Source organism: Pristiophorus japonicus, chromosome 1 (assembly GCF_044704955.1).
Source record: "Pristiophorus japonicus isolate sPriJap1 chromosome 1, sPriJap1.hap1, whole genome shotgun sequence".
Taxonomy (NCBI): domain Eukaryota; kingdom Metazoa; phylum Chordata; class Chondrichthyes; family Pristiophoridae; genus Pristiophorus; species Pristiophorus japonicus.
Window position 1 is genome coordinate 514682757 of NC_091977.1, and position 24454 is coordinate 514707210.

Here is a 24454-nt window from a genome sequence, read left to right on the forward strand (position 1 = left end):
TTATGCACTTTGGCAGAAAAAATCAAAGAGCAGGTTATTATTGAAATGGAAAAAGATTGCAAAGTGCTGCAGTGCAGCGGGGCCTGGGGGTACTTGTGCAAGAAACACAAAAGGATAGTATGCAGGTACAGCAAGTGATCAGGAAGGCCATTGAAATCTTGGCCTTTATTGCAAGGCGGATAGAGTATAAAAGCAGGGAAGTCTTGCTACCGTTGTACAGGGTATTGGTGAGGCCACACCTGGAATACTGTGTGCAGTTTTGCTCTCTATATTTACAAAAGGATATACTTGCTTTGGAGGCAGTTCAGAGAAGGTTCACAAGGTTGATTCTGGAGATGAAGGGGTTGTTTTATGAGGAAAAGTTGAGTAGGTTGAGCCTCTACTCATTGGAATTCAGAAGAATGAGAGGGGATCTTAACGAAACGTATAAGATTATGAGGGAGTTTGACAAGGTGGATGCAGAGAGGATGTTTCCACTGATAGGGGAGACTAGAACTAGAGGGCAAAATCTTAAAATAGGAGCCGCCCATTTAAAACTGAGATGAGGAGAAATTTCTTCTCTGAGGGTTGTGGATCTGTGGAACTCACTGCCTCAGAGAGCTGTGGAAGCTGGGACATTGAATAAATTTAAGACAGAAATAGATAGTTTCTTAAACGATAATGGAATAAGGGGTTATGGGGAGCGGGCAGGGAGGTGAACCTGAGTCCATGATCAGATCAGCCATGATCGTATTGAATGGTGGAGCAGGCTTGAGAGGTTGTATGGCCTACTCCTGCTCCTATTTCTTATCTTCTTATGTTCTTATAACTGGGACTCCATTCAACTAGAAGTATAGAATCATAGAATGGTTCATCATCATAGGCAGTCCCTCGAAATCGAGGAAGACTTGCTTCCACTCTAAAAGTGAGTTCCCGTATTGAATAGTCCAATACGGGAATTACAGTCTCTGTCACAGGTGGGACAGACAGTCGTTGGTTGAAAGGGTGGGTGGGGAGATTGGTTTGCCACACGGTCCTTCCGCTGTCTGCGCTTGGTTTCTGCATGCTCTCAGCGATGAGACTCGGGGTGCTCAGCGCCCTCCCGAATGCTCTTCCTCCATTTAGGGCAGTCTTTGGCCGGGGACTCCCAGGTTACAACACAGGAGGCGGCCATTTGGTCCATCGAGCCCATGCCAGCTCTCTGAAAAAGCACTTCAGCTAGTCCCACTCCCTGCTCTATCCCTGTAACCCTGCCAAATTTTTATAGAACTGTTACTATAGACTGGCTTACAGTAATTATACAGAGAGTCAACGAGATTGGCACAATAACTGTTGCCTCAGCGTGAGCAAAATTGCAATCTCTTTTTAATCCTAATTAACTCCTCTCCTCTTCTGATGATGGTGCATCAGAGCCAGTTCCTGCAGTTGAGATAAGACAGAGGAGATCTCTGAACCCAAATGTTGCCCAACCTGTGGTGATTGTCTTCATCTTGATCCCGACCAGTCCAGTGCAGCTCTACACTTCTGATCCCAGCACTGGCAGCTCAGCCTTGGCCCAACAAAACCTCTCCCTGGGCTGTGGGGAGGGCTTTAAGTTTACTCACTAATACCAATGTCAATGAAAAATGTCCTTTCTATCTAGCTGAAGAACATCAAGTAAGTGAAGAAACAAGAAGCAGAAGTGATGGTGTTTGGTTTATTTTAACTATCCAAATACAGGCTTTTTCTGTACTTCAATGGGACAGCAGGTTTTCGGCCATTTAAGTAGAATTATGGAATCATAGAATCTTGCGCCACAGAAGGAGTCCATTTGGCCCATCGTGACTGTGCTGGCTCTTTGAAAGAGCTATCCAATTAGTCCCACTCCATTGTTCTTTCCACAGAGCATTGCAAATGTTTTCTCTTTAAGTATATATCCAATTCTATTACTGAATTTGCTTCCTCCACCTGTTCAGGAAATGCATTCCAGATCATAACAACTTACAGTGTAAAAAAAAGTTCTCCTCACCACCCCCAGGCTTTTTTGACAATTATTTTAAATCTGTGTCCTTTGGTTACTGACCCTTCTGCCAGTGGAAACCATTTCTCACTATCTACTCTATCAAAACTCATCATAATGTTAAATACTTCTTATTAAATCTCCCTTTAACATTCTCTGCTCAAAGGAGAACAATCCCAGCTAACGTAGTCTCTTCACATAATAATAATAATAACTTTTATTTATATAGAGCCTTTAACATAGTAAAACATCCCAAGACACTTCACAACAGTGTTACAGACAAACAGATAAATTTGATACCGAGCCACAGAAGAAATTAAGGCAGATGACAAAAGCTTGTTTAAAGAGGTAGGTTTTAACAAGCGTCTTAAAGGAGGATAGAGAGGCAGAGAGGTGGAGAGGTTTAGAGAGGGAGTTCCAGAGCTTCGGGCCTGTCCAGGCAGCTGAAGGCACGTCCACTGATGGTTGAGCAGTTATAATGAAGGATGTTCACAAAGCCAGAATTTGAGGAGCGCAGAGATCTTGTGGGATTGTGTGGCTGAAAAAGATTACAGAGATAAGGAGTCCATGGAGTGATTTGTAAACAAGGATGAAAATTTTGAAATTGATGCGTTGTTTAACTAGGAGCCAATGTCGGTCAGAAAGCACAGGGGTGATTTGTGATTTTGACTTGTTACTGGTTAGTACACGGGCTGCTGAGTTTTGGATGACTTCAAGTTTAAGTGGTGTGGAATGTGGGAGGCCGGCCAGAAGTGAGTTGGAGTAGTGAAGTCTAGAGGTAACAAAGGCATGAATGAGGGTTTCAGCAGCAGAATAGCTGAGGCAGGGGCGGAGGCGGGCAATGTTACGGAGGTGGAAAAAAGCGGTTTTAGTTATGCCGCGGATATGTGGCTGGAAACTCATTTCAGGGTCAAATATGACACCTAAGTTGCGAACAGTCTTGTTCACCCTCAGATTGATGCTAGGGAGAGGGATGGAGTCAGTGGTTAGGGAACAGTTTGTGGCGGGGACCAAAGATAATGGCTTCGGTCTTCCCAATATTTAATTGAAGAAAATTTCTGCTCATCCAGTACTGGATGTCGGACAAACAATCTAACAATTTAGATTCCAAGCAGGGGTCGACAGAAGTGGTGGAGAGGTAGAGCTGGGTGTCGTCAGCGTACATGTGGAAACTGACTCCGTGCTTTCGGATGATATCGCCAAGGGGTAGCATATAGATGAGAAATAAGAGGGGACCAAGAACCAAAGGTAACGATGTGACAGTGGGAAGAGAAGCCATTGCTGGAAATTTTCTGATTACGATTAGATAGATAAGAATGGAACCAGGCGAGTGCAGTCCCACCTAACTGGATGTTGGTGGAGAGGTGTTGGAGGAGGATGGAGTGGTCAACTGTGTCAAAGGCTGCAGACATGTCCAGGAGGACGAGGAGGGATAGTTTGCCTTTGTCACAGTCACAAAGGATGCCATTGATGAGACCAGTTTTGGTACTGTGGCAGAGGCGAAAGCCAGATTGAAGGGATTCAAACATTGAATTCAGGGAAAGGTGATCACGGATTTGGGAGGCAATACGTTCAAGTACTTTGGACAGGAAAGGGAGGTTGGAGATGGGGCGATAGCTAGCAACCAAAGTGGGGTGAAGGGTTGGTATTTTGAGGAGAGGGGTGATAACAGCAGATTTGAAGGAGAGGGGAACAGTACCTGAGGACAGAGAACTGAAACAGACATAACCAAAGTCCCTCATCCCTGGGACCAGTCTGTCAAATGCACAATGTTCATTCAGCGTGGACACTTGAGAGGTGCAAACAAAGCACTGTGTCCCACCTTCGGGAGAGGAAGGAATGGGAGAAAACAGACAAAAAACATCATTCTACAGAGTCACGCTTACAGCCTGGATGTCACATCAGGTGTTCGGGTTACATTTAAATGCAATTTATAACGCGTGTACTCCTTTAGGGGACTCCAGTAAATCAGAGTTGAAACCATTTTAAAATAATTTAGATTGTTGGAAAAGTAAAAAGTTTTATAAAGTTGTCTTCTGTTTTAAAATGGTCAAACTGGTGGAAATTAAAAATCAGCATTGAAATCAGTCTCACAACTGTGGCTATTTCAAGGCCTCATTACGCAACCAATGAACCACCAACCTGGCACACTGCTGTGAATCTGCAAGTAGCAGGTAATTACTGAGCGGCTTTGGAAGGTGCACAGAGAGCAATGAGCATGAAAGGACAGAGAGGTAGCCGGGGCTTTAGCCTTCAAAAGCCCACCAGACATGAGTGACCATTTTGGTGCAAGGACACGACCAATTTATGAAATGTTTTATCTGTGTACCTCAACACAACTGTTAGTTATGTCCCTGTGTTGCAAGAATAGTAACTTTAGTTCTTTTATGTACAATTGGGTTCCTTTTGAGTCCTAAAGTACATACTAGCAATATGTCTACTAAACTCTGTCTTTCGGGGTCATGTTCATCTTGTTAGCTTTCAAATCCACATGTAAATGTTTCAGATCTGAACCCTGGTAGCTGCTAAGTTTGTTGTAGTACCTCTGAGTTAGAAAGGGGAAATAAAACAAAAGGACTATTCTTGATCACTATCCCTTGGCACCTATTTGGAGAAGAAATATATTCATTTATATATTCCTGTATTACATCAGTGACTACACTTCCAAAGTACTTCATTGGCTGTAAAGCACTTTGAAGCCATGGCGGACACCTGTGAGGGCTTCGGGTATGGAGAGGATCAGGTTGCATGATCAGCCCTGATCATATTGAATGGTGGTGCAGGCTCGAAGGGCCGAATGGCCTACTCCTGCACCTATTTTCTATGTTTCTATCCTTAGGCCATGAAAGGTGCTATATAAATGCAAGTCTTTCTTATACTTTTAATTTGTATTTTAATTGATGTTGGCTGAGGGAACACCGGGGGCGGAAAGTCCCTGCTCTTCTTCGAAATAGTGCCACGGGATCTTTTATGTCCAGCTGAGAGGGCCGACGGGTCTGTGATTTACGTAGGAGCAATACGGCACACAAACAGGCCATTCGGCCCAACCAGTCCATGCCGGGTTTAACGTCTCATCCAAAAGACGGCACCTCCGACAATGCAGCACTCCCTCAGCACTGCGCTGAAGTGTCAACTTAGTTTTAGTGCTTGAGTCTCGGGAATGGTACTTGAACCCACAACCTTCCGACTTGAGAGGCCAGAGTGCTACCCACCGAGCCATGGCTGGCATCTGTGAGGGCTTCGGGTATGGAGAGCATCAGGTTCATTTGTGATGCCTTCAGGGCCATACAGCCTGTCAACACCTGTAAAGAATGGACGAGAGGAGAAATTAGAGCAAATATATATTTATTAGTTCACCTGCGTTTCCTGTTGTATGCCAGCTGTGAACAATTTCCAGTGGGCATTGCTTTATGAATGATTTTATTTTCCCCTTGCCATTTCTCTCCCCTCTCTGATGAGGATGACATCAGCTCCTTGCTTGGGTATGATTGCATGGGCACCGGGTGCTCTTTGTTATCTCGACCAAGTGGTTATTAGTCATCTGTAATAATTAGTGTCACCAGGAACTTGGACACAGGGCGTCACCTGAATGTCTCATCCACTGTCGACACACATGCACTTACAGCAGAGATTCTTGGCTCGTGATCAGGAGCAGAAAGGCTGATTCTGATCCTCTGTAACCTCCGGGCAAGGAGACAAGATATAACTCCCCTATGGCGGAGAGCAATTAACCCAACACAGACTGCGGATTGAAACTGGCACCTTTCAGATCTGTGTGGCACAGGACTGTGCGCAGCGAGCACCTGTTCAAGCATTATTTAAACGTTTGGAATGTCATGCGTAGTGGGTGCTGGAATATCCGATGTGCTCTTTCAGCCAGTGAAATTCTAAACTGGAAGCGCAAGGTCAGAAAATGACCCTCGCCATCTCACAGCACGATTAGTCAATTGATCAAATTACGGCACCCATCATGCAAGCTGCAGGTGTTACACCTTAATAAAGCGAGAATGAGAACCAGAATATGAATTAGAAAGCTACATTCACATTTACAGCAGATTTGTTATAGTATGGCTGTGCTGGAGTAGAGATTTCCCAGTAGGCATTCCTGCATCTTCCAGGCAATGAACCCACTCAATTTTAACCTTAATTGTGGGGCAAAAAACCTACGGGGTTGGGTCGAATTCTGGTTTTTACACCCTGGCCAATATTACTCGCCATCAAACCAGCGTTAAGAAACTGTCTATCTCTGTCTTAAATTTAATAAGAACATAAGAAATAGGCGCAGGAATGGGCCACACGGCCCCTTAAGCCTGTTCCGCCATTTAATACAATCATGGCTGATCCGTTCGTGGACTCAGGTCCACTTCCCTGCATGCTCCCCATAATCCCTTATTCCTTTATCGGTTAAGAAACTGTTCCATCTCATGCCCAGTCCGTCCGTTTCCTGAGAGGCGGGCTATGTTAAAATTGCCCCTCTATGTCTTTAGTAAGCAATTCCTCCCTCGCAAAGCTATCGTTATTGTATTGTTGCAATTGTGGAATGAGTGCATCCTCCTTTTGACATGTAACGTTACACTGACTTCCTTCTCCCTAGCGACGCAGTGGAAAGGACACACCCATGAAGGAGACCAAGGTGTTGAACTACCGTCGATTTGTAGCCACCTTCAATGTGGCGAACACCGTGCGGAGTGACACAGACCACTATCGCTGCGTGATTGAATCTGAGGGAGGCTCCGGAGTGTCCAACTACGCAGAGTTAATTGTAAAAGGTTTGTTTGCATTTCTCCATCCTCTTCCTCTTATTTGTCTGTAACTCGGAAGCAGACACTGTCGTTACACAGGAAGAAAGATCTCGAGGTTGGAATTCCTGATGAAGCAGTGAGATTCATTTTCACAAAGATCACTGAGAAACTAAGCAGAACATTGTTATTACTGGGGCGTGAACCGTGTTTTCAGCAGCTCCCCCTCTACCTCTCGGTCTCCGGTCTCCTATACCGTTCCAACTAGGCTCAACGTAAGCTCGGGGAACAGCACCTCATCTTTCGATTAGGCACTTTACAGCCTCTGGACTCAACATCGAATTCAACAATCTCAGACCATAACCTCTGCCCCTATTTTTTCACATGGCTGCTGTTGATGCTTCAACCATTCCCATTTATACCTCTTACAGACTCATCTTCTGTTTCTTTACTTGTCTCATCACTTTTCTTTGTTTGTTTCTTTACTTGTCCCACTCGCTGCATAAAAAAGCTTTCCCTCATGTCGCCTTTGCTTTTTTTGCCAATCACCTTAAGCCTGTGTTCTCTGGTTCTCAACACTTCCACCAATGGGAAGCGTTTCTTTCTATCTACTCTGTCTAGGCCCCTCACTGCACTTGCTTAAAACCTGTTACATTTCTAACTTTTCCCAGTTCTAACGAAAGGTCATCGATCTGAAACGTTGACTCTGTTTCTCTGTCCACAGATGCTGCCTGACCTGCTGCGTACTTCCAGCATTTTCTGTTTTTATTTCAGATTTCCAGCATCGCTGCAGTATTTTACTTTTGTAATAGCTTCATTATTTAGAGTGCTGCATGAGCATGACGTTAAGCTTGCTTCCATTTATACCCCCATAACACTGGTACATTTCTGCAACATGCTACTCTAATGTAGGACCTTTAAACCGGCACTAATTGGAAGCTGACAGCCTGACTCTGAGGTTGTGTAATTGAAGTGCTGTTACACATTGTCAGAATCTGAGTGGTGTTGGTGCAGATAGCAGCCTTTTTCCTGTCGGGATTGATCTTGGCAGCCAGCGACCACTTCAAGTACTGGTGCTGTGCCTGTTTATCACTGTGTGATGGCATGAAATACCGATGGCACAAAAGCACTACGCATCTTTAAGATAGGAATAGCTGAACTGTCCTGAGTGTCCTAAACATAGAAAACATAGAAAATAGGTGCAGGAGTAGGCCATTCGGCCCTTCTAGCCTGCACCGCCATTCAATGAGTTCATGGCTGAACATGCAACTTCAGTACCCCAAAAATCTATGCAAGTATTAATGCCTTCTCTGATTGGGCCACAGGTTCTGAAAGTACCCTGAAGATGAGCAGCATTCATTGTGTCTGCTACATAAATGGTAGATTGAGCAGCAGAGAAGTAGCTTGAATGTTCCAGGATGTGGGCGTCACTGGCAGGGCCAGCATTTATTGCCCATCCCTAATTGCCGTTGAGAAAGTGGTTGTGCGCCGCCTTCTTGAACTGCTGCAGTCTGTGTGGTAAAGATTCTCCCACAGTGCTGCTAGAGAGGGAATTCCAGGATTTTGACCCAGCAACGATGAAGGAACTGCGATATATTTTCAAGTCAGGATGGTGTGTAACTTGGAAGGGAACTTGCAGGCGATGGTGCTCCCATGAGCCTGCTGCCCTTGTCCTTCTCGGTGGTACAGGTCACGGGTTTGGGAGGTGCTGTCGAAGAAGCCTTGGCGAGTTGCTGCAGTGCATCATGTAGATGGTACACACTGCAGCCATGGTACGCCGGTGGTGGAGGGAGTGAATGTTTAAGATGGTGGATGGGATGCCAATCAAGTGGACTGCTTTGTCCTGGATGGTGTTGAGCTTCTTGAGTGTTGTTGGAGCTGCACTCATCCAGGCAAGCGGAGAGTATTCTATCACACTCCTGACTTGTGTCTTGTAGGTGGTGGAAAGGCTTTGGGGAGTCAGGAAGTGAGACACTCGCCACAGAATACCCAGCCTCTGACCCGCTCTTGTTGCCACAGTATTTATGTGGCTGGTTAAGCAGTTAAGTTTCTGGTCAATGGTGACCCCCAGGAAGTTGATGATGGGGATTCGGCGATGGTAATGCCATTGAATGTCAATGGTGTTTAGACTCTCGCTTGTTGGAACTGGTCATTGCCTGACACTTGTGTGGTGGATTGTTACTTGCCACTTATCAGCCCAAGCCTGAATGTCATCCAAGTCTTGTTGCATGGGCTGCTTCATTATCTGAGGAGTTGTGAATAGAACTGAACATGAGTCAGAAATAATAAACGATCTCCTAGTAAAAGATCCTCTCTAAATGAGTGATCACAGTATGGTTGAATTTGTAATACAGATTGAGGGTGAGGAAGTAGTGTCTCAAACGAGCATACTATGCTTAAACAAAGAGGGCTACAGTGGGATGAGGGCAGAGTTGGCTAAAGTAGACTGGGAACACAGACTAAACGGTGGCACAATTGAGGAACTGTGGAGGACACTTAAGGAGCTCTTTCATAGTGCTCAACAAAAATATATTCCAGTGAAAAAGAAGGGCGGTAAGAGAAGGGATAACCAGCCGTGGATAACCAAGGAAATAAAGGAGAGTATCAAATTAAAAACCAATGCGTATAAGGTGGCCAAGGTTAGTGGGAAACTAGAAGATTGGGAAAATTTTAAACGACAGCAAAGAATGACTAAGAAACCAATAAAGAAAGGAAAGATAGATTACGAAAGTAAACTTGCGCAAAACATGAAAACAGATCATAAAAGCTTTTACCAATATATAAAACGGAAAAGAGTGACTAAAGTAAATGTTGGTCCCTTAGAAGATGAGAGAGGATTTAATAATGGGAAATGTGGAAATGGCTGAGTCCTAAAACAATTATTTTGCTTTGGTCTTCACAGTGGAAGACACAAAAACTATGCCAAAAATTGCTGGTCACGGGAATGTGGGAAGGGAGGACCTTGAGACAATCACTATCACTAGGGAGGTAGTGCTGGACAGGCTAATGGGATTCAAGGTAGACACGTCCCCTGGTCCTGATGAAATGCATCCCAGGGTATTAAGAGATGGCGGAAGTTATAGCAGATTCATTCGTTATAATCTACCAAAATTCTCTGGACTCTGGGGAGGTACCAGCGGATTGGAAAGCAGCAAATGTAACGCCTCTGTTTAAAAAAGGGGGCAGACAAAAGGCAGGTAACTATAGGCCAGTTAGTTTAACATCTGTAGTGGGGAAAATGCTTGAAGCTATCATTAAGGAAGAAATAGTGGGACATCTAGATAGGAATAGTGCAATCAAGCAGACGCAACATGGATTCATGAAGGGGAAATCATGTTTAACTAATTTACTGGAATTCTTTGAGGATATAACGAGCATGGTGGATAGAGGTGTACCGATGGATGTGGTGTATTTAGATTTCCAAAAGGCATTCGATAAGGTGCCACACAAAAGGTTACTGCAGAAGATAAAGATACGCGGAGTCAGAGGAAATGTATTAGCATGGATCGAGAATTGGTTGGCTAACAGAAAGCAGAGAGTCGGGATAAATGGGTCCTTTTCGGGTTGGAAATCGGTGGTTAGTGGTGTGCCACAGGGATTGGTGCTGGGACCACAACTGTTTACAATATACATCGATGACCTGGAAGAGGGGACAGAGTATGGTGTAACAAAATTTGCAAATGACACAAAGATTAGTGGTAAAGTGGGTTGTGTAGAGGACACAGAGAGGCTGCAAAGAGATTTAGATAGGTTAAGCGAATGGGCTAAGGTTTGGCAGATGGAATACAGTGTCGGAAAATGAGAGGTCATCCACCTTGGGAAAAAAAACAGTAAAAGGGGATATTATTTGAATGGGGAGAAATTACAACATGCTGCAGTGCCGAGGGACCTGGGGGTCCTTGTGCATGAATCACAAAAAGTTGGTTTGCAGGTGCAGCAGGTAATCAGGAAGGCGAAAGGAATGTTGGCCTTCATTGCGAGAGGGATGGAGTACAAAAGCAGGGAGGTCCTGCTGCAACTGTACAAGGTATTAGTGAGGCCGCACCTGGAGTACTGCGTGCAGTTTTGGTCACCTTACTTAAGGAAGGATATACTAGCTTTGCAGGGGTTACAGAGACGATTCACTAGGCTGATTCCGGAGATGAGGGGGTTACCTTATGATGATAGATTGAGTAGACTTGGTCTTTACTCGTTGGAGTTCAGAAGGATGAGGGGTGATCTTGTAGAAACATTTAAAATAATGAAAGAGATAGACAAGATAAAGGCAGAGAGGTTGTTTCCACTGGTTGGGGAGACAAGAACTAGGGGGCACAGCCTCAAAATACGGGGGAGCCAATTTAAAACCGAGTTGAGAAGGAATTTCTTCTCCCAGAGGGTTGTGAATCTGTGGAATTCTCTGCCCAAGGAAACAGTTGAGGCTAGCTCATTGAATGTATTCAAATCAATGATAGCTAGATTTTTAACCAATAAGGGAATTAAGGGTTATGGGGAGAGGGCGGGTAAGTGGAGTTGAATCTACGGCCAGATCAGCCATGATCTTTTTGAATGGTGGAACAGGCTCGAGGGGCTAGATGGCCTATTCCTGTTCCTAATTCTTATGTTCTTATGTTCTTATTATGTCCTTGGGCTGTGATGATTGATCTCCAACAACCACAACCATCTTCCTTTGTGCTAGGTATGACTCCAGCCAGTGGGGAGTTTTCCCCTGATTCCCATTGACTTCAATTTTACTAGGGCTCCTTGATACCACACTCGGTTCAATTCTGCCTTGATGTCAAGGGCAGTCACTCTCACCTCACTTCTGGAATTCAGCTCTTTTGTTCATGTTTGGACCAAGTCTGTAATGATGTCTATTGGTTCTGGCAGATCCAAACTGAGCATCGCTGAGCAGATTATTGGTGAGTCAGCGCCGCTTGATCGCACTGTCAACGACACCTTCCATCACTTTGCTGATGATTGAGAGTAGACTGGTGGGGCAGTAATTGGCTGGATTGGATTTGTCCTGGTTTTTGTGTACAGGACATACCTGGGCAGTTTTCCACATTGCCGGGTAGATGCCAGTATTGTAGCTGTACTGGAACAGCTTGGCTATAGGTGCGGCTAGTTCTGGAGCATAAGTCTTCAGCACAGCAGCCGGAATGTTGTCGGGGGCCATAGTCTTTGCTGTACTCAGTGCACTCAGCCTCTTCCTGATATCACATGGAGTGAATCGAATTGGCTGAAGACTGGCTTCTGTGATGGTGGGGACCTCAGGAGGAGGCCAATATGGATCATCCACTCGGCACTTCTGACTGAAGCTGGTTGCAAATGCTTCAGCCTTGTCTTTTGCACTTCTGTGCCGGGCTCCGCCATCATTGAAGATGGAGCCTCCTTCTCCCATTAGTTGTTTAATGGTGCACCACCATTCATGACTATGTGGCAGGACTGCAGAGCTTTGATCTGATCCATTGATTGTGGGATCGCTTAGCTCTGGTTATAACATGATGGTTCCATTGCTTTGCATTCATGTCGTCCTGTAGGGCCACATCGTCCACTTGCCTGACACGAGTCTCCCAAAGCAAGCACTCTACTCGGAGCTCCGACATGGCAAGCGAGTCCCAGGTGGGCAGAGGAAACACTTCAAGGACACCCTCAAAGCCACCTTGAAAAAGTGCAACATCCCCACCGAGACCTGGGAATCCCTGGCCCAAGACCACCCAAAGTGGAGGAAAAGCATCGGGGAAGGCGCTGAGCACCTTGAGTCTCTTCACCGAGAGCAAGCTGAAGCCAAGCGTCGACAGCGGAAGGAACGCATGGCAACCCAAGCCCCCCACCTACCCGTTGCTTCAACCACTATCTGCCCCACCTGTGACACAGACTGTAGGTCCCACATTGGACTCTTCAGTCATCTGAGAACTGATTTCTAGTGTGGAAGCAAGTCATCCTCGACTCTGAGGGACTGCCTATGATGATGATGAAGTCCTGTGTTGCAGCTTCCCCAGGTTGGTACCTTAGTTTTAGGCACGCCTGGTGCTGCTCCTGGCATGCTCTTCTGCACTCCTCACTGAACCAGAGTTGGTCCCCTCGCTTGAAGGTAATGGTAGATTGAGGGATATACTCAGGATATGCCTAGGATTGATCCGCCTTCCATTATATACCTGTGCCGCATGGATACATCACTGGTGTAGTCCTCGGACCACACTTGACGTGGCCATGCAGAGAGCAAGAGATAAACATGTTTCTATCTCCTAAGTTGCTTGTTTCCATTGCTATTTTGCACGTAGGAGAGGTCCCGTGGGAAGGAGAAAGGAAGGAAGGAGAACAGTCGGAGTATGTTTGAGTTTGTGTGTTTGCATTGGCACATGCGGTGGAGCCTGGTCTCCAGTCGTCTTGGATCCCCTTGCCACTGGACCAAGGCCTTACTCCGTCAAGCCCGTGTGGTGGCTGGTGTACAACAGCCACCCCGCGTTAAAATAATTCACATACAGGCATCTTCCACCATTTAAAATGAGTTCATCAGTCACTTGAGTATTGATGTTTAGTGTGGAAGCAAGTCATCCTCGACCCCGAGGGATTGCCTATGATGATGATGATCTATCTCCTTAGATACAGCCACAGGACAATATGTGGGCATCTATAGGGACAGCCCTGGACTGTACCTGAGTATGGATCAGCTGTCCCTAACACTAACTGTACTTGGACAATGGTCTGCTTTCCATTGTATTTGTGTCACACAACAGCAACAACTTTTATAAAGTGCCTTTAACATAGTCAAATGTCCCAAGATGCTTCACGGGAGCATAATAAGACAAATTTTGACACTGAGCCCAAGAAGAGATATTGGGGCAGGTGAAAGAAGTAGGTTTTAAGGAGTGTCTTAAAGGAGGAGAGAGGTGTAGAGGTTTAGGGAGGAAATTTCAGAGCTCGGCAAATAGAGGCACAGAGGAGAGTGGTGAGGCAATAGAAAGCTCCTGTGCAAACAGCCCTGTAAGACCCTTCTAACCATGTTATCAAAGTGAATGTTAAAAAGTGTTTTGGTCAAAGTGCATTGATGGATGGGAAAGGTGCTGTTAGTTTTGATTGTATTATGTCTCCTGAGGGTGTCGCTCTCCTGAAGGTCCAGATTGAGAGCAGGTATTTGTTTAGAGTTTGTAAATCCCCTCATTTCCTCCCTCCCCCTTGCACAAACTCACACAACGACTGACTCAAACTCTCACGAATATACAGGCTTTGTAGTTGTGAGCCCTTAAATTCATCACCAGCAAAAAAACACTATTTGAACGTTGGGTGCAATGATGAGCTGATTGCTGGCATTGCTCCTAAGTCACATAATCTTAACTACCGTATGAAATCGACTTGAAACTCACCGGGAAATGGTTTCAAAAAGGACACCGCAGGTCTGAGCAGAAGAGCGATATTTCGGAGCTATAATTTTCATGCAAACTTTGTGAATAATCTTTGGGCCAAGAAGAAACAAAAGGTTGGGAGCAGAAGACTGCCAAGAAATAGTTGTTCCTCCAACCAACCACTCCATGGAGCTCACAGTACTTCACAAAGTCTGCACGTCTTTTTGTATTTTTATTTTTTATGCCAGAACCCTCCCTTGCCTTTTCTATTGATCCATGGATCCCACTTACTGTCCCTGCTCCTCATGCAGGGGAATGCGGGAAGGCTCCGCAGTGTAATTAGCTAACGGAAGGCGTTCTCACACCAGGGCATGCTGACTTAGCTGTGTAATCACAAAAGCTTTTACAAAGCCCGAAAATATGTCTTTTCTCAGGTTTTTTTTTTCCACAAAGTAGTAATTTGTGGGAACATTCTACCCAGCTGTGAAAAACCATGTTGCTTTTTTTTAAAATTCTGATCTGTAAAACCTTTATGAATGTCAAAAGTAATAGCCACCGGATCTGGAGCAACTCTGTTAGTGAGGCAACCCATCGATTGCTGCAAAGAGGCCAAACTCTCGGTTGGAAGGAAGGGAGTGTCTGAGCATAAGAAGATGTACACTATTGCATACAAGTTTAATTCAGTGTCAAGAGCAGCTGGGAAATCACTCCGGGGGATTGTAAGATACCATTGTAAGGTAATGCCTGCAAGGTTGATATCTGTCCTCCAGTTCTACTGGTGGTGAGGGATGGGGGGAGGGGGAGGGGGGCGGGGTCAGCAGGAGGGGGGTGAGCAGGGGGGGGCGGGGTGAGCAGGGGGGCAGGGGCTGGCGACAGGGAGATCAGGGATAGAATGGAGCTTCAATTTTATTTTATTCATTCATGGGATGTGTGCATCTCTGGCAACGTCAGCATTTATTGCCCATCCATAATTGCCTTTGAGAAGGTGGAGGTGAGCCGCCTTCTTGAACCACAGAGGGCAGTGAAGAGTTAACCACATTGCTGTGGATCTGGAGTCACATATAAAAGAAAGAATGACGTGGGGGCTGAAATTGCCCCTTTTTTAGAGAACTGTTACCGCCTCAAAGAGGTGGCAATGGTGCGGAAAGCACTCGCCACTGGGTCGGCTCGGAGGGGCCGACATTTTGTAAATTGCCCTTTTTGGAGTGGAGTACGGGACCATCTTGGCCGACTTCCCGCACCGTCGGGCACGCGGAGACCCCTTTACCGACCGGCGGCGACCCCCTTTCCCCCCCAAATGGGAAATTACCCCGCGGGACCGGATCAGCCGCCGTTCGGTGCCCCCATCAGCTTTCCCCAGTCGGTAAATCGGTGCGTGCAACCAGTTTTGGTCGGGGGGCAATTTTTTCCCCTTATATTTATATAGCGCCTTTTACAACCACTTCACAGCCAATGAAGTATTTTTAGAGTGTAGTCACTGTTGTAATGTAGGAAGTATAGGCCAGACTGGGTAAGGATGGCAGATATCCTTCCCTAAAGGATGGATGTTTATGACAATCTGGTAGTTTCATGGTCACCATTATAGATACTCGCTTTTTATTCCAGATTTATTTCATTAACTGAATTTAAACTCTGTAGGTGGGATTTGAATTCTAAGTCTCTGGATCGTTAGTCCAGGCCTCTGGATTACTAATCCAGTAACATAACCACTATGCTACCATACCCCATCCTTAGCGACATAAGAACATAAGAACATAAGAATTAGGAACAGGAGTAGGCCATCTAGCCCCTCGAGCCTGCTCCACCATTCAACAAGATCATGGCTGATCTGGCCGTGGACTCAGCTCCACTTACCCGCCCGCTCCCCGTAACCCTTAATTCCCTTATTGGTTAAAAATCTATCTATCTGTGACTTGAATACATTCAATGAGCTAGCTTCAACTGCTTCTTTGGGCAGAGAATTCCACAGATTCACAACCCTCTGGGAGAAGAAATTCCTTCTCAACTCGGTTTTAAATTGGCTCCCCCGTATTTTGAGGCTGTGCCCCCTAGTTCTAGTCTCCCCAACCAGTGGAAACAACCTCTCTGCCTCTATCTTGTCTATCCCTTTCATTATTTTAAATGTTTCTATAAGATCACCCCTCATCCTTCTGAACTCCAACGAGTAAAGACCCAGTCTACTCAATCTATCATCATAAGGCAACCCCCTCATCTCCGGAATTAGCCGAGTGAATCGTCTCTGTACCCTCTCCAAAGCTAGTATATCCTTCCTTAAGTAAGGTGACCAAAACTGCACGCAGTACTCCAGGTGCGGCCTCACCAATACCCTATACAGTTGCAGAAGGACCTCCCTGCTTTTGTACTCCATCCCTCTCGCAATGAAGGCCAACATTCCATTCGCCTTCCTGATTACCTGCTGCACCTGCAAACTAACTTTTTGGGACTTGACTTGGTCATAGGCAGTCCCTCGGAATCGAGGAAGACTTGCCTCCACTCCCAAAGTGAGTTCTTTGATGGCTGAACAGTCCAATACGAGAGCCACAGACCCTGTTACAGGTGGGACAGACATTCGTCGAGGGAAGGGGTCGGTGGGGCTGGTTTGCCGCGCGCTCCTTCCGCTGCCTGCGCTTGGTCTCTTCACGCTCTTTGTGTCGAGACTCAAAGAGCTCAACGCCCTCCCGGATGCACTTTCTCTACCTCGGGCGGTCTTCGGCCAGGGTCTTCCAGGTGTCAGTGGTGATGTCGCACTTTACCAGGGAGGCTTTGAGGGTGTCCTTATAACGTTTCCATTGTCCTCCTTTGGCTCGTTTACCACGAAGGAGCTCCGCATAAAGCATTTGCTTAGGGAGTCTCGTATCTGGCATGTGAACTATGTGGCCCACCCAGCGAAGCTGATTGAGTGTGGTCAGTGCTTCAATACTGTGGATGTTAGCCTGGTCGAGGACACTGATGTTGGTCCGCTTGTCCTCCCCCCAGGGGATTTGCAGGATCTTGTGGAGACATCGTTGGTGATATTTCTCCAGCATTGGTGATATATCTTGACTTGGAAGATGCGGCTCCCTCACACCTCCTTTAGCAGATGATTCAGAACAGCACGCCATAGAAATTACAGGACGGAAACAGGTCATTCTGCTCAAAGATCCCAGTTGGTGTTTGTCCTTCACATGAACAGTCATCCCATTTGCCTTCTTTGTTCCCATATCACTTCATTCTCCTTTCCTTCAACCGACTAGCTAACCTATTCTAAATGTTGCCATGGTCTCTGATAATGAATTCAACAGCCACACAACCTTCTGCTTCTCCTAGCTTTGTGCAAGATATCTTACATTTCATCTTGTATCTCTCTCCCTTCATTATATATTTTTTAGCCACTGGAAACATCTGTGTCTATCTACTCTGTCCAATCCCTTCATAATTTTAAACCACCTTTACTAATTCACCCTTAATCTCCTACGTCCTAATGAAAGCAGTTCCATAGCAGACCTTGGAAATGGATTGCCGACCCAACCTTTAAGCTGGAGGATGGTATGCGGTGCAAAGGGACATGGAGGGACAGGAGAAAACTACCTCGCCAAATGAACTAGAACCAGGTGTCACAGCCTCCAAATAAGGAGTTTGCCAGTTCGGATTGAGCTGAGGAGAAATATTTTCACTCAGAGGCTTATGAATCTTTGGAATTCTCTGTCCCAGAGGGCTGTGGATGCTCAGTCATTGAGTATATTCAAGACAGTGATTTTTGGATACTAAGGGAACCAAGGGGTATGGCGATCGGGCGGGAAAGTGGAGTTGAGGTAGAAGATCAGCCATCATCATCATCATCATAGGCAGTCCCTCGAAATCGAGGAAGACTTGCTTCCACTCTAAAATTGAGTTCTCAGGTGACTGAACAGTCCAATACGGGAATTACAGACTCTGTCACAGGTGGGACAGACAGTCGTTGCAGGAAAGGTTGGGTGGGGAGTCAGGTTTGCCGCACGCTCATTCCGCTGCCTGTGCTTGTTTCCTGCATGCTCTTGGCGATGAGACTCGAGGTGCTCAGCGCCCTCCCGGATGCTCTTCCTCTACTTAGGGAGGTCTTTGGCCAGGGATTCCCAGGTGCTGGTGGGGATGTTGCACCATGATCTTATTGAATGGCGGAACAGACTCGAAGGGCTGAATGGCCGACTCCTGCTCCTCATTCTTATGTTCTTATGAAGGGAGAAGAAAACTAGGGGTGGAAATTCGATATGGCCCACTTTGAGGCGGTGACAGCATCGGGACGCTACCTTTAGTGCCGGGTGTTGTCTACCGCCTCAAAGTGGGATATTCAGTTGTTTCGCCCCAAGAGGAGAGTGGAGCACTAAGAGAAGCGTTCCACACTCTCTTGGGGCGTTAACAGAGCGATAGCAGAGAAGGCCGACTCAATTTTTTGGTGCTAGGATGCCGGCACACTAGTGCCAGAAGCTAAAAAAAAAAAATCCTGATGAAAATGTCAAAAAACTTCACCCACACGTCCCCATTACTGCCACAAATAAATAGAAGTTGAAAAACTGAAATGTTATCACTGACCTTGCACTACAGACCAGACCGCCGCGGGATCCTCGCTGGACCGACTGCTTTCCCCAGCTGATGTCAGTGCCAGGTGCTACGGCAGGTGCCCACTGCAGCAAAGGGCAGATGGGTATTGTGATGGAAGTCCTCGTTGAAAAATGCCCTGGCATCCCCTTACCCAGCAGCCGTTTGCTCGGAATCTCTTGGAAAGGTGCTCTGGCTCCTCTGGGGCTGAAACAAGGGATCCTGGGCCCAATTTTCCCCAACCCCTTTTTTCGGCACACTTATCCTAAATGCGGCGACTTTGCGTGCTGGAAACGGCGCCGAAAAAAGTGGCCCCATCCTGCCCGCTCTGCCGAGTCTCCGGTGTCCCAGTGTGGCGTACATAGTGCAGTTGGGGGCGGAGCCAACAGGCCAGCGCAGAAAACACTGCCGGCAGCTGCGCGCATGCGCAGTGAAGTCTGCGCGCATGCTCCTCGCACTCCCAGCGTGTCCTGCGGGCTGCGAGCAGGACCGATGCTCGCAGTCCCTATCCCCGGTCAAGTGGCCTTCCGCACAGGCTAGCCAGCCCGCTGACTTCCCGGGCCGAGGTAGGACTTGAGTTTTATTTTTTATTTATTGATGGTTGTGCTTTGTTTAGTGAGGAGAGTTTTATTGGGGGGTGGGGGGGGGGGAGGAGGAGAGTTTTGGTGAGGGGTGAAGAGTGTTTTGATGAGGATGGGGGGAACTTTAAAATTAAACTTGATTCTGGCATAAAGGTAGGACTTCTATTTTTTATTGTTATTGATTGATTACTTATTACTTTTTGGGTGGTTTGTTTAGTGCTTTGTAAGTCTTGGTGCAAATCCTCTCAACTTCCTTGTATTTTTTATTTGTTATTGAATGCTTATTTTTGTGCTTTGTTTAGTGCTTTGTAAGTCTTGGTGCTTTAAATGTACTAACCTGCGCCAAATTCTTAACTGCCCGCAATGTTTTTTAGAGCTGGCCACATACGCTGACCTAAGTCGATTTGGAGTAAGTTTTTGCTGGCTAAAGTGGCATAAATGGCCAAAACTGGCGTAAGTGGCTGGAAATGCCCACTTTTGGAAAAAAAAACTCAACTGAAACAAAATCGTACCTAACTGAGTTACTCTGGAGCAAGTTTATTGGAGGAAATGGCATTTTTTAACTTATGCCAGGAAAAGCAACTTCCTCCAAAAAAATTGGAGCAAGTCATGCAAAATTGGGCCCCCTGATTGGTGTGAAAGGAGGTTCTATCCCACACTTTTTCTTCTTCTTAGGCGATCCCTCGTATCGAGGATGAATTGCTTCCATGCAAAAAAGGTATGAGTTCAGCAGCCACCACACGGGCTTGACAGAGCTTGGTCTTGGTCCAGTGGCAAGGATTAACCAAAACGACCGGAGGCCAGCTCTGCTGCACGGACTTAATGCGCACACATATTGCAGTGTGGGCTGGCCCCGTGCTGCCCCTGGGCCCTCGCCTCTTCTGGGCCCCGAACTCACACCTTTCCTGGGCCCCGATCACGTCGCTCCACGATCACTCGCCGCTCCTGCGCCCCGACCTCGCCACTCCTGCTATGGAAAGTAACAGTGTCGGCCTTCCATCTCACTTGTGCTTAACTTACAGCAGAAGTGCGGCCCAATGTCCCATGGATTTTCAAAAGCCAGTGTCATTTCTGTTGATGTAGAAGCTGGCCACAGCATGCAGCATGTTATGATCATTACCAAGTTTAAGGGTTTTAAAGAACTGTCGATTCGAATCAAGGTAGCTTTTGGTCATATTTGTTGTTAAGAATGGACATGCTGTGTGAGCGAGACACAAGTAAAGTGGAAGTTAAAATATAAAAATCAAGTATTATCAAAATTGAGGATGCCCACCCCTGGTGTTAATCAGCGTACATCACAAATCTAATTTGCGCTAGCTTTTAAATATAGCCTTTGCTTTATCAATGTGCAGGCAGCGGCAATTTGCAAAGTGCTTGATTGTTATTATTAGTCTGCTTCTCAGTCAGTGGGGTGGGGGTAACAGTCAATTACCCTCCGTTTAATCCTGGAATTTCACATTTCCAGAGAAGAGAAAGTATGTTTTTTTTCGCTGTGTGTGTGAAAGTATAAATGACGGTTTTGACCATTTGTGACCAAGGTTGACTAGATTCGGAATGGCTAATCGGCAATACTTATTTGCACAGATTAGCCGCCTCTCTTGTGTTTTCTTTCGGTTCATTTGCACTTCTGTACAGAGCAGCACTCAGCCTCTGCAGAGCGGTAACAAGACCAGCTTTGATCTTTCAGCGAAGCATGGAACACGCTGCACACGAGGCAGCGGATAATTACAGCTTTTGTTTTTTTTGCTTTTTGCTGGAATTGTTCACAACACTTGCAGTGGGCGCTGCAGCTGACAGAGCAGCTCAAGGGCATAATTCCATTAGCAGTTAATGGGCCGGCACTATAATTAGCATAATTCCAAACTGGCTGGTGCACGAGTCCCATGATAGGAGCCTGCCCATTGTACAGGTAGAGGCTCCTGACCTGACAGCACTTATAAATTTATAAAAAACTGAACGTATTTTAATAATATCTACAGAGCGCATCAATATATATTGATGAGGGGCTAAGTGAGCTTCACAGTGCAGTCATGGGGTTACGGGGAGCAGGTAGGGAAATGGAGTTGAGGCCTGGATCAGATCAGCCATGAACGTATTGAATGGCGGAGCAGGCTCAAGGGGCCAAATGGCCTACTCCTGCTCCTATTTCTTATGTTCTTATGGTGGGTCATTCAGATTAGGAGTAGTGCAGGTGAATTCAAAAACTGGGATTTTGTGCACAGTCCAGTCCAGTCTCCTCGACTTAATTCTCATCCTTACGTTCAAATCCTTCCATTGCCTCGCCCCTCCCTAGCTCTGTAACCTCCTCCAGCCCTGCAACCCTCCGAGATCTCTGCGCTGCTCCAATTCTGGCCTCTTGCGCATCCCTGGATTCCTTCCCTCCACCATTGGTGGCCGTGCCTTCAGCTGCCTGGGTCCTAAGCTCTGGAATTCCCTCCCTAAACCTCTCTGCCTCTCTACCTCGCTTCCCTCCTTTAAGATGCTCCTTAAAACGTACCTCTTTGAGCAGGCTTTTGGGCATCTGTCCTAATATCTCCTTATGTGGCTCGGTGTCAAATTCTGTTCGATAACGCTCCTGTGAAGCTCTTTGGATGTTTTACTGTGTTAAAGGCGCTATATAAATGCAAGTTGTTGTTGTTTAAGTAAATCCGATTTCAAAGATGGTCAGTTACCCTGTCGTCACAAAACAGTAACTAATACATGAGGTAGTTTGGTGAGAATATAAAATCTAATCGCCTTTGCATGACTTAATGGGTAAGTGTAACATATGACTTGGTACGGAGCCACACAGAGCAGGACAGCTTGGATGCCCAGGTCTGCCGTGAGTTATTCGATCTTTTACCTACATTTCCTATTTTAAAACAGTGCCAGTACTTCAAAAGTATTTCATTGGCTATAGTCGTTTTGGGACGTCCTGAGGTTCTGAAAAGCGCTATATAAATGCAAGTCTTTTTCTTTCTATCTGGGATGGCAGGATATCATTAAACTTGACTTAGTGCCCGTGCGCTAGGGAGAAGAAAGGCCCTGATTGCGATCCGGCGAAGCCAGCTGGAACGAGTGTGTGTATCGATGCCAGGTGGGAACAGAATTAAACCTGGGTGTAATGCCAAACTGCCTGCGTTTGTGTCTGTCAAGGTGCATTTGAAGAATAGCTAATGAGTACTGTAGAGTGCCTGCACACCGTGTCTGACCAGGCCCTGAAACTGTCCTGTCCTATATAGATCAGTACTTAACACATTGAGGGCATATTTACCCTCGAATCTCTGGGAGCGGTGTTGGTATGGATTTTTGCTTTCTTACTAAACTCTTCCATATATATTTTGAGGAATATTTAATTAGATATAAGGAAATGGGGATTGCACATGTTGTGAGGATACTGCCTTCAAGTGAAGAGGAGAGAAAAATTACAAAGTGACTCAGGAAATAAAAATAAATAGAGCTAATTAAACCTATTAGAGGTCTTTTAAATGAAGAGGGGATTCGATAGGGTAAACGTAGGGAAGATGTTTCTTCTTGTGGGGGAGTCCAAAACAGCAGGCCATCAATATAAGATAGTCACCAATAAATTCAATAGGGAATTCAAGAGAAACCTCTTTACCCAGAGAGTGCTTAGAACGTGGAACTCGCTACCACAAGGAGTAGTTGAGGCAAATAGCGGAGATGCATTTAAGGGGAAGCTGGATAGGTACATGAGGGAGAAAGGAATAGAAAGATATGCTAATAGGATGAGATTAAGAGGAGTGGAAGGAGGGTCATGTGGAGCATAAACACTGACCTAGACCTGTTGGGACTAATAGCCTAGAAAGATTACAAAGTGACTCAGGAAATAAAAATAAATAAAGCCCCATTATATGTCATTTCTTTCTTGTTTTTGTGTTGGAATATACTGAAGCAATAATTTAAATTAAGCAACATAAGTACCTATAACACAGCAAAGTGGAAATTCAAAGCTAAAAAAATTAGTTATCAGATAACTTCAATGAAGTGACTTTTAATTGCAGATTATATCTATAAGGAGAGGTCATTTTGCCCCCAAGCATTCTACCATCCCTGTATCAGCAACAGTTTGACTTTGGACTATTGGACTTTTATTGTACGATTGTAGTAAACATATAATAAATCTTGCACATTTTTAAGTTGTCTAAACACTGGAAAATTTGTATTGGCATACATCTGCTTTTTCTCTGGACTTCTCCTACCCCATAAATCGTGTTTAAACCCTCAGGATTAACTCTTGGACTGTTGACAGATTCTGGGAATTTACTGTGCTGAGTAAGCTGATCTCATCAGGACTGCAGTTTAAATACTGCACTCTGACTCAGCAGCCTTGGGTTAGGAAGAGAAGACATTAGCCAGGATTCCTACTCCTAGTTGCTATGCAGGGACCTCAACATTAAATATGGTTATTGTATGAGGATGGATTTGGACTCCACTATAATGCCTTCTGTGGTTGCTGATAGTCGACTGACACTGTCTCGGTTCACAGATAAAGAACAGAAAGACAGCTATGTGAGTGTAACTGTATCCCATCTCGATTCATCACTTGATAGGAAGGATGGAAGTTGGCTGGGCAGAAAGTAAATTGAGGGGAACTCCGTCCAGGATTTAAAAACACAGTGGAATGGGTAATGCATGTGCAAGCAGGCTATTTAATTAAATAGCATCATTGAAGTTTATGGCACAGAAGGAGGCCATTCAGCCCTTCATGTCTGAACTGGCCAAAAAAGAGCTATCCAGCCTAATCCCACTTTCCAGCTCTTGGTCCGTAGCCTTGTCGGTTACGGCACTTCAAGTGCATATCCAAGTACTTTTTAAATGTGATGAGGGTGAAAAAGTTTCCCCTCAAATCCCCTCTAATCCTTCTACCAATTACCTTCAATCTATTGGTTATTGACCACTCTGCTGAGGGAAACAGATCCTTCCTATCCACTCTATCTATGCCCTTCATGATTTTATACTTCCCCTCAACCTCCTATGTTCCAAAGAAAACAACCACAGCCTATCCAATCTTTCCTCATAGCTCACATTTGGATTGTTAGCACAGAAGTAAAGGGCATAATGTAGAAAATTGACTCATCTCCAGCAAAACTCGAAATTCGAAGGAATTTCTGTCTGTCAGACAAATGGATACATGAAATAAAAACAGAAAAAGCTGGAAACACTCAGCAGGTTAGGCAGCATCTGTGGAGAGAGAAACTGAGTTAACGTTTCAGGTCGATGACCTTTCATCGTGGATGCATGGAGTGGAGTCTCAGTTAAAATAATTAGTGTTACACT

General features: G+C 45.6%; 1 protein-coding gene across 8 annotated transcripts in view; it reads left to right on the plus strand.

Annotated features, from left to right (window-relative positions):
* The window catches only part of LOC139277433 (receptor-type tyrosine-protein phosphatase mu-like), a 1220924-nt gene that overhangs the window by 462036 nt on the left and 734434 nt on the right, over positions 1-24454 (plus strand). For all 8 annotated transcript variants that reach the window (XM_070895883.1, XM_070895900.1, XM_070895892.1 and 5 more), the window contains exon 6: positions 6573-6747. In XM_070895883.1, coding sequence (XP_070751984.1) covers positions 6573-6747 — 175 coding nt within the window. The remainder of the gene's footprint in view (positions 1-6572; positions 6748-24454) is intronic.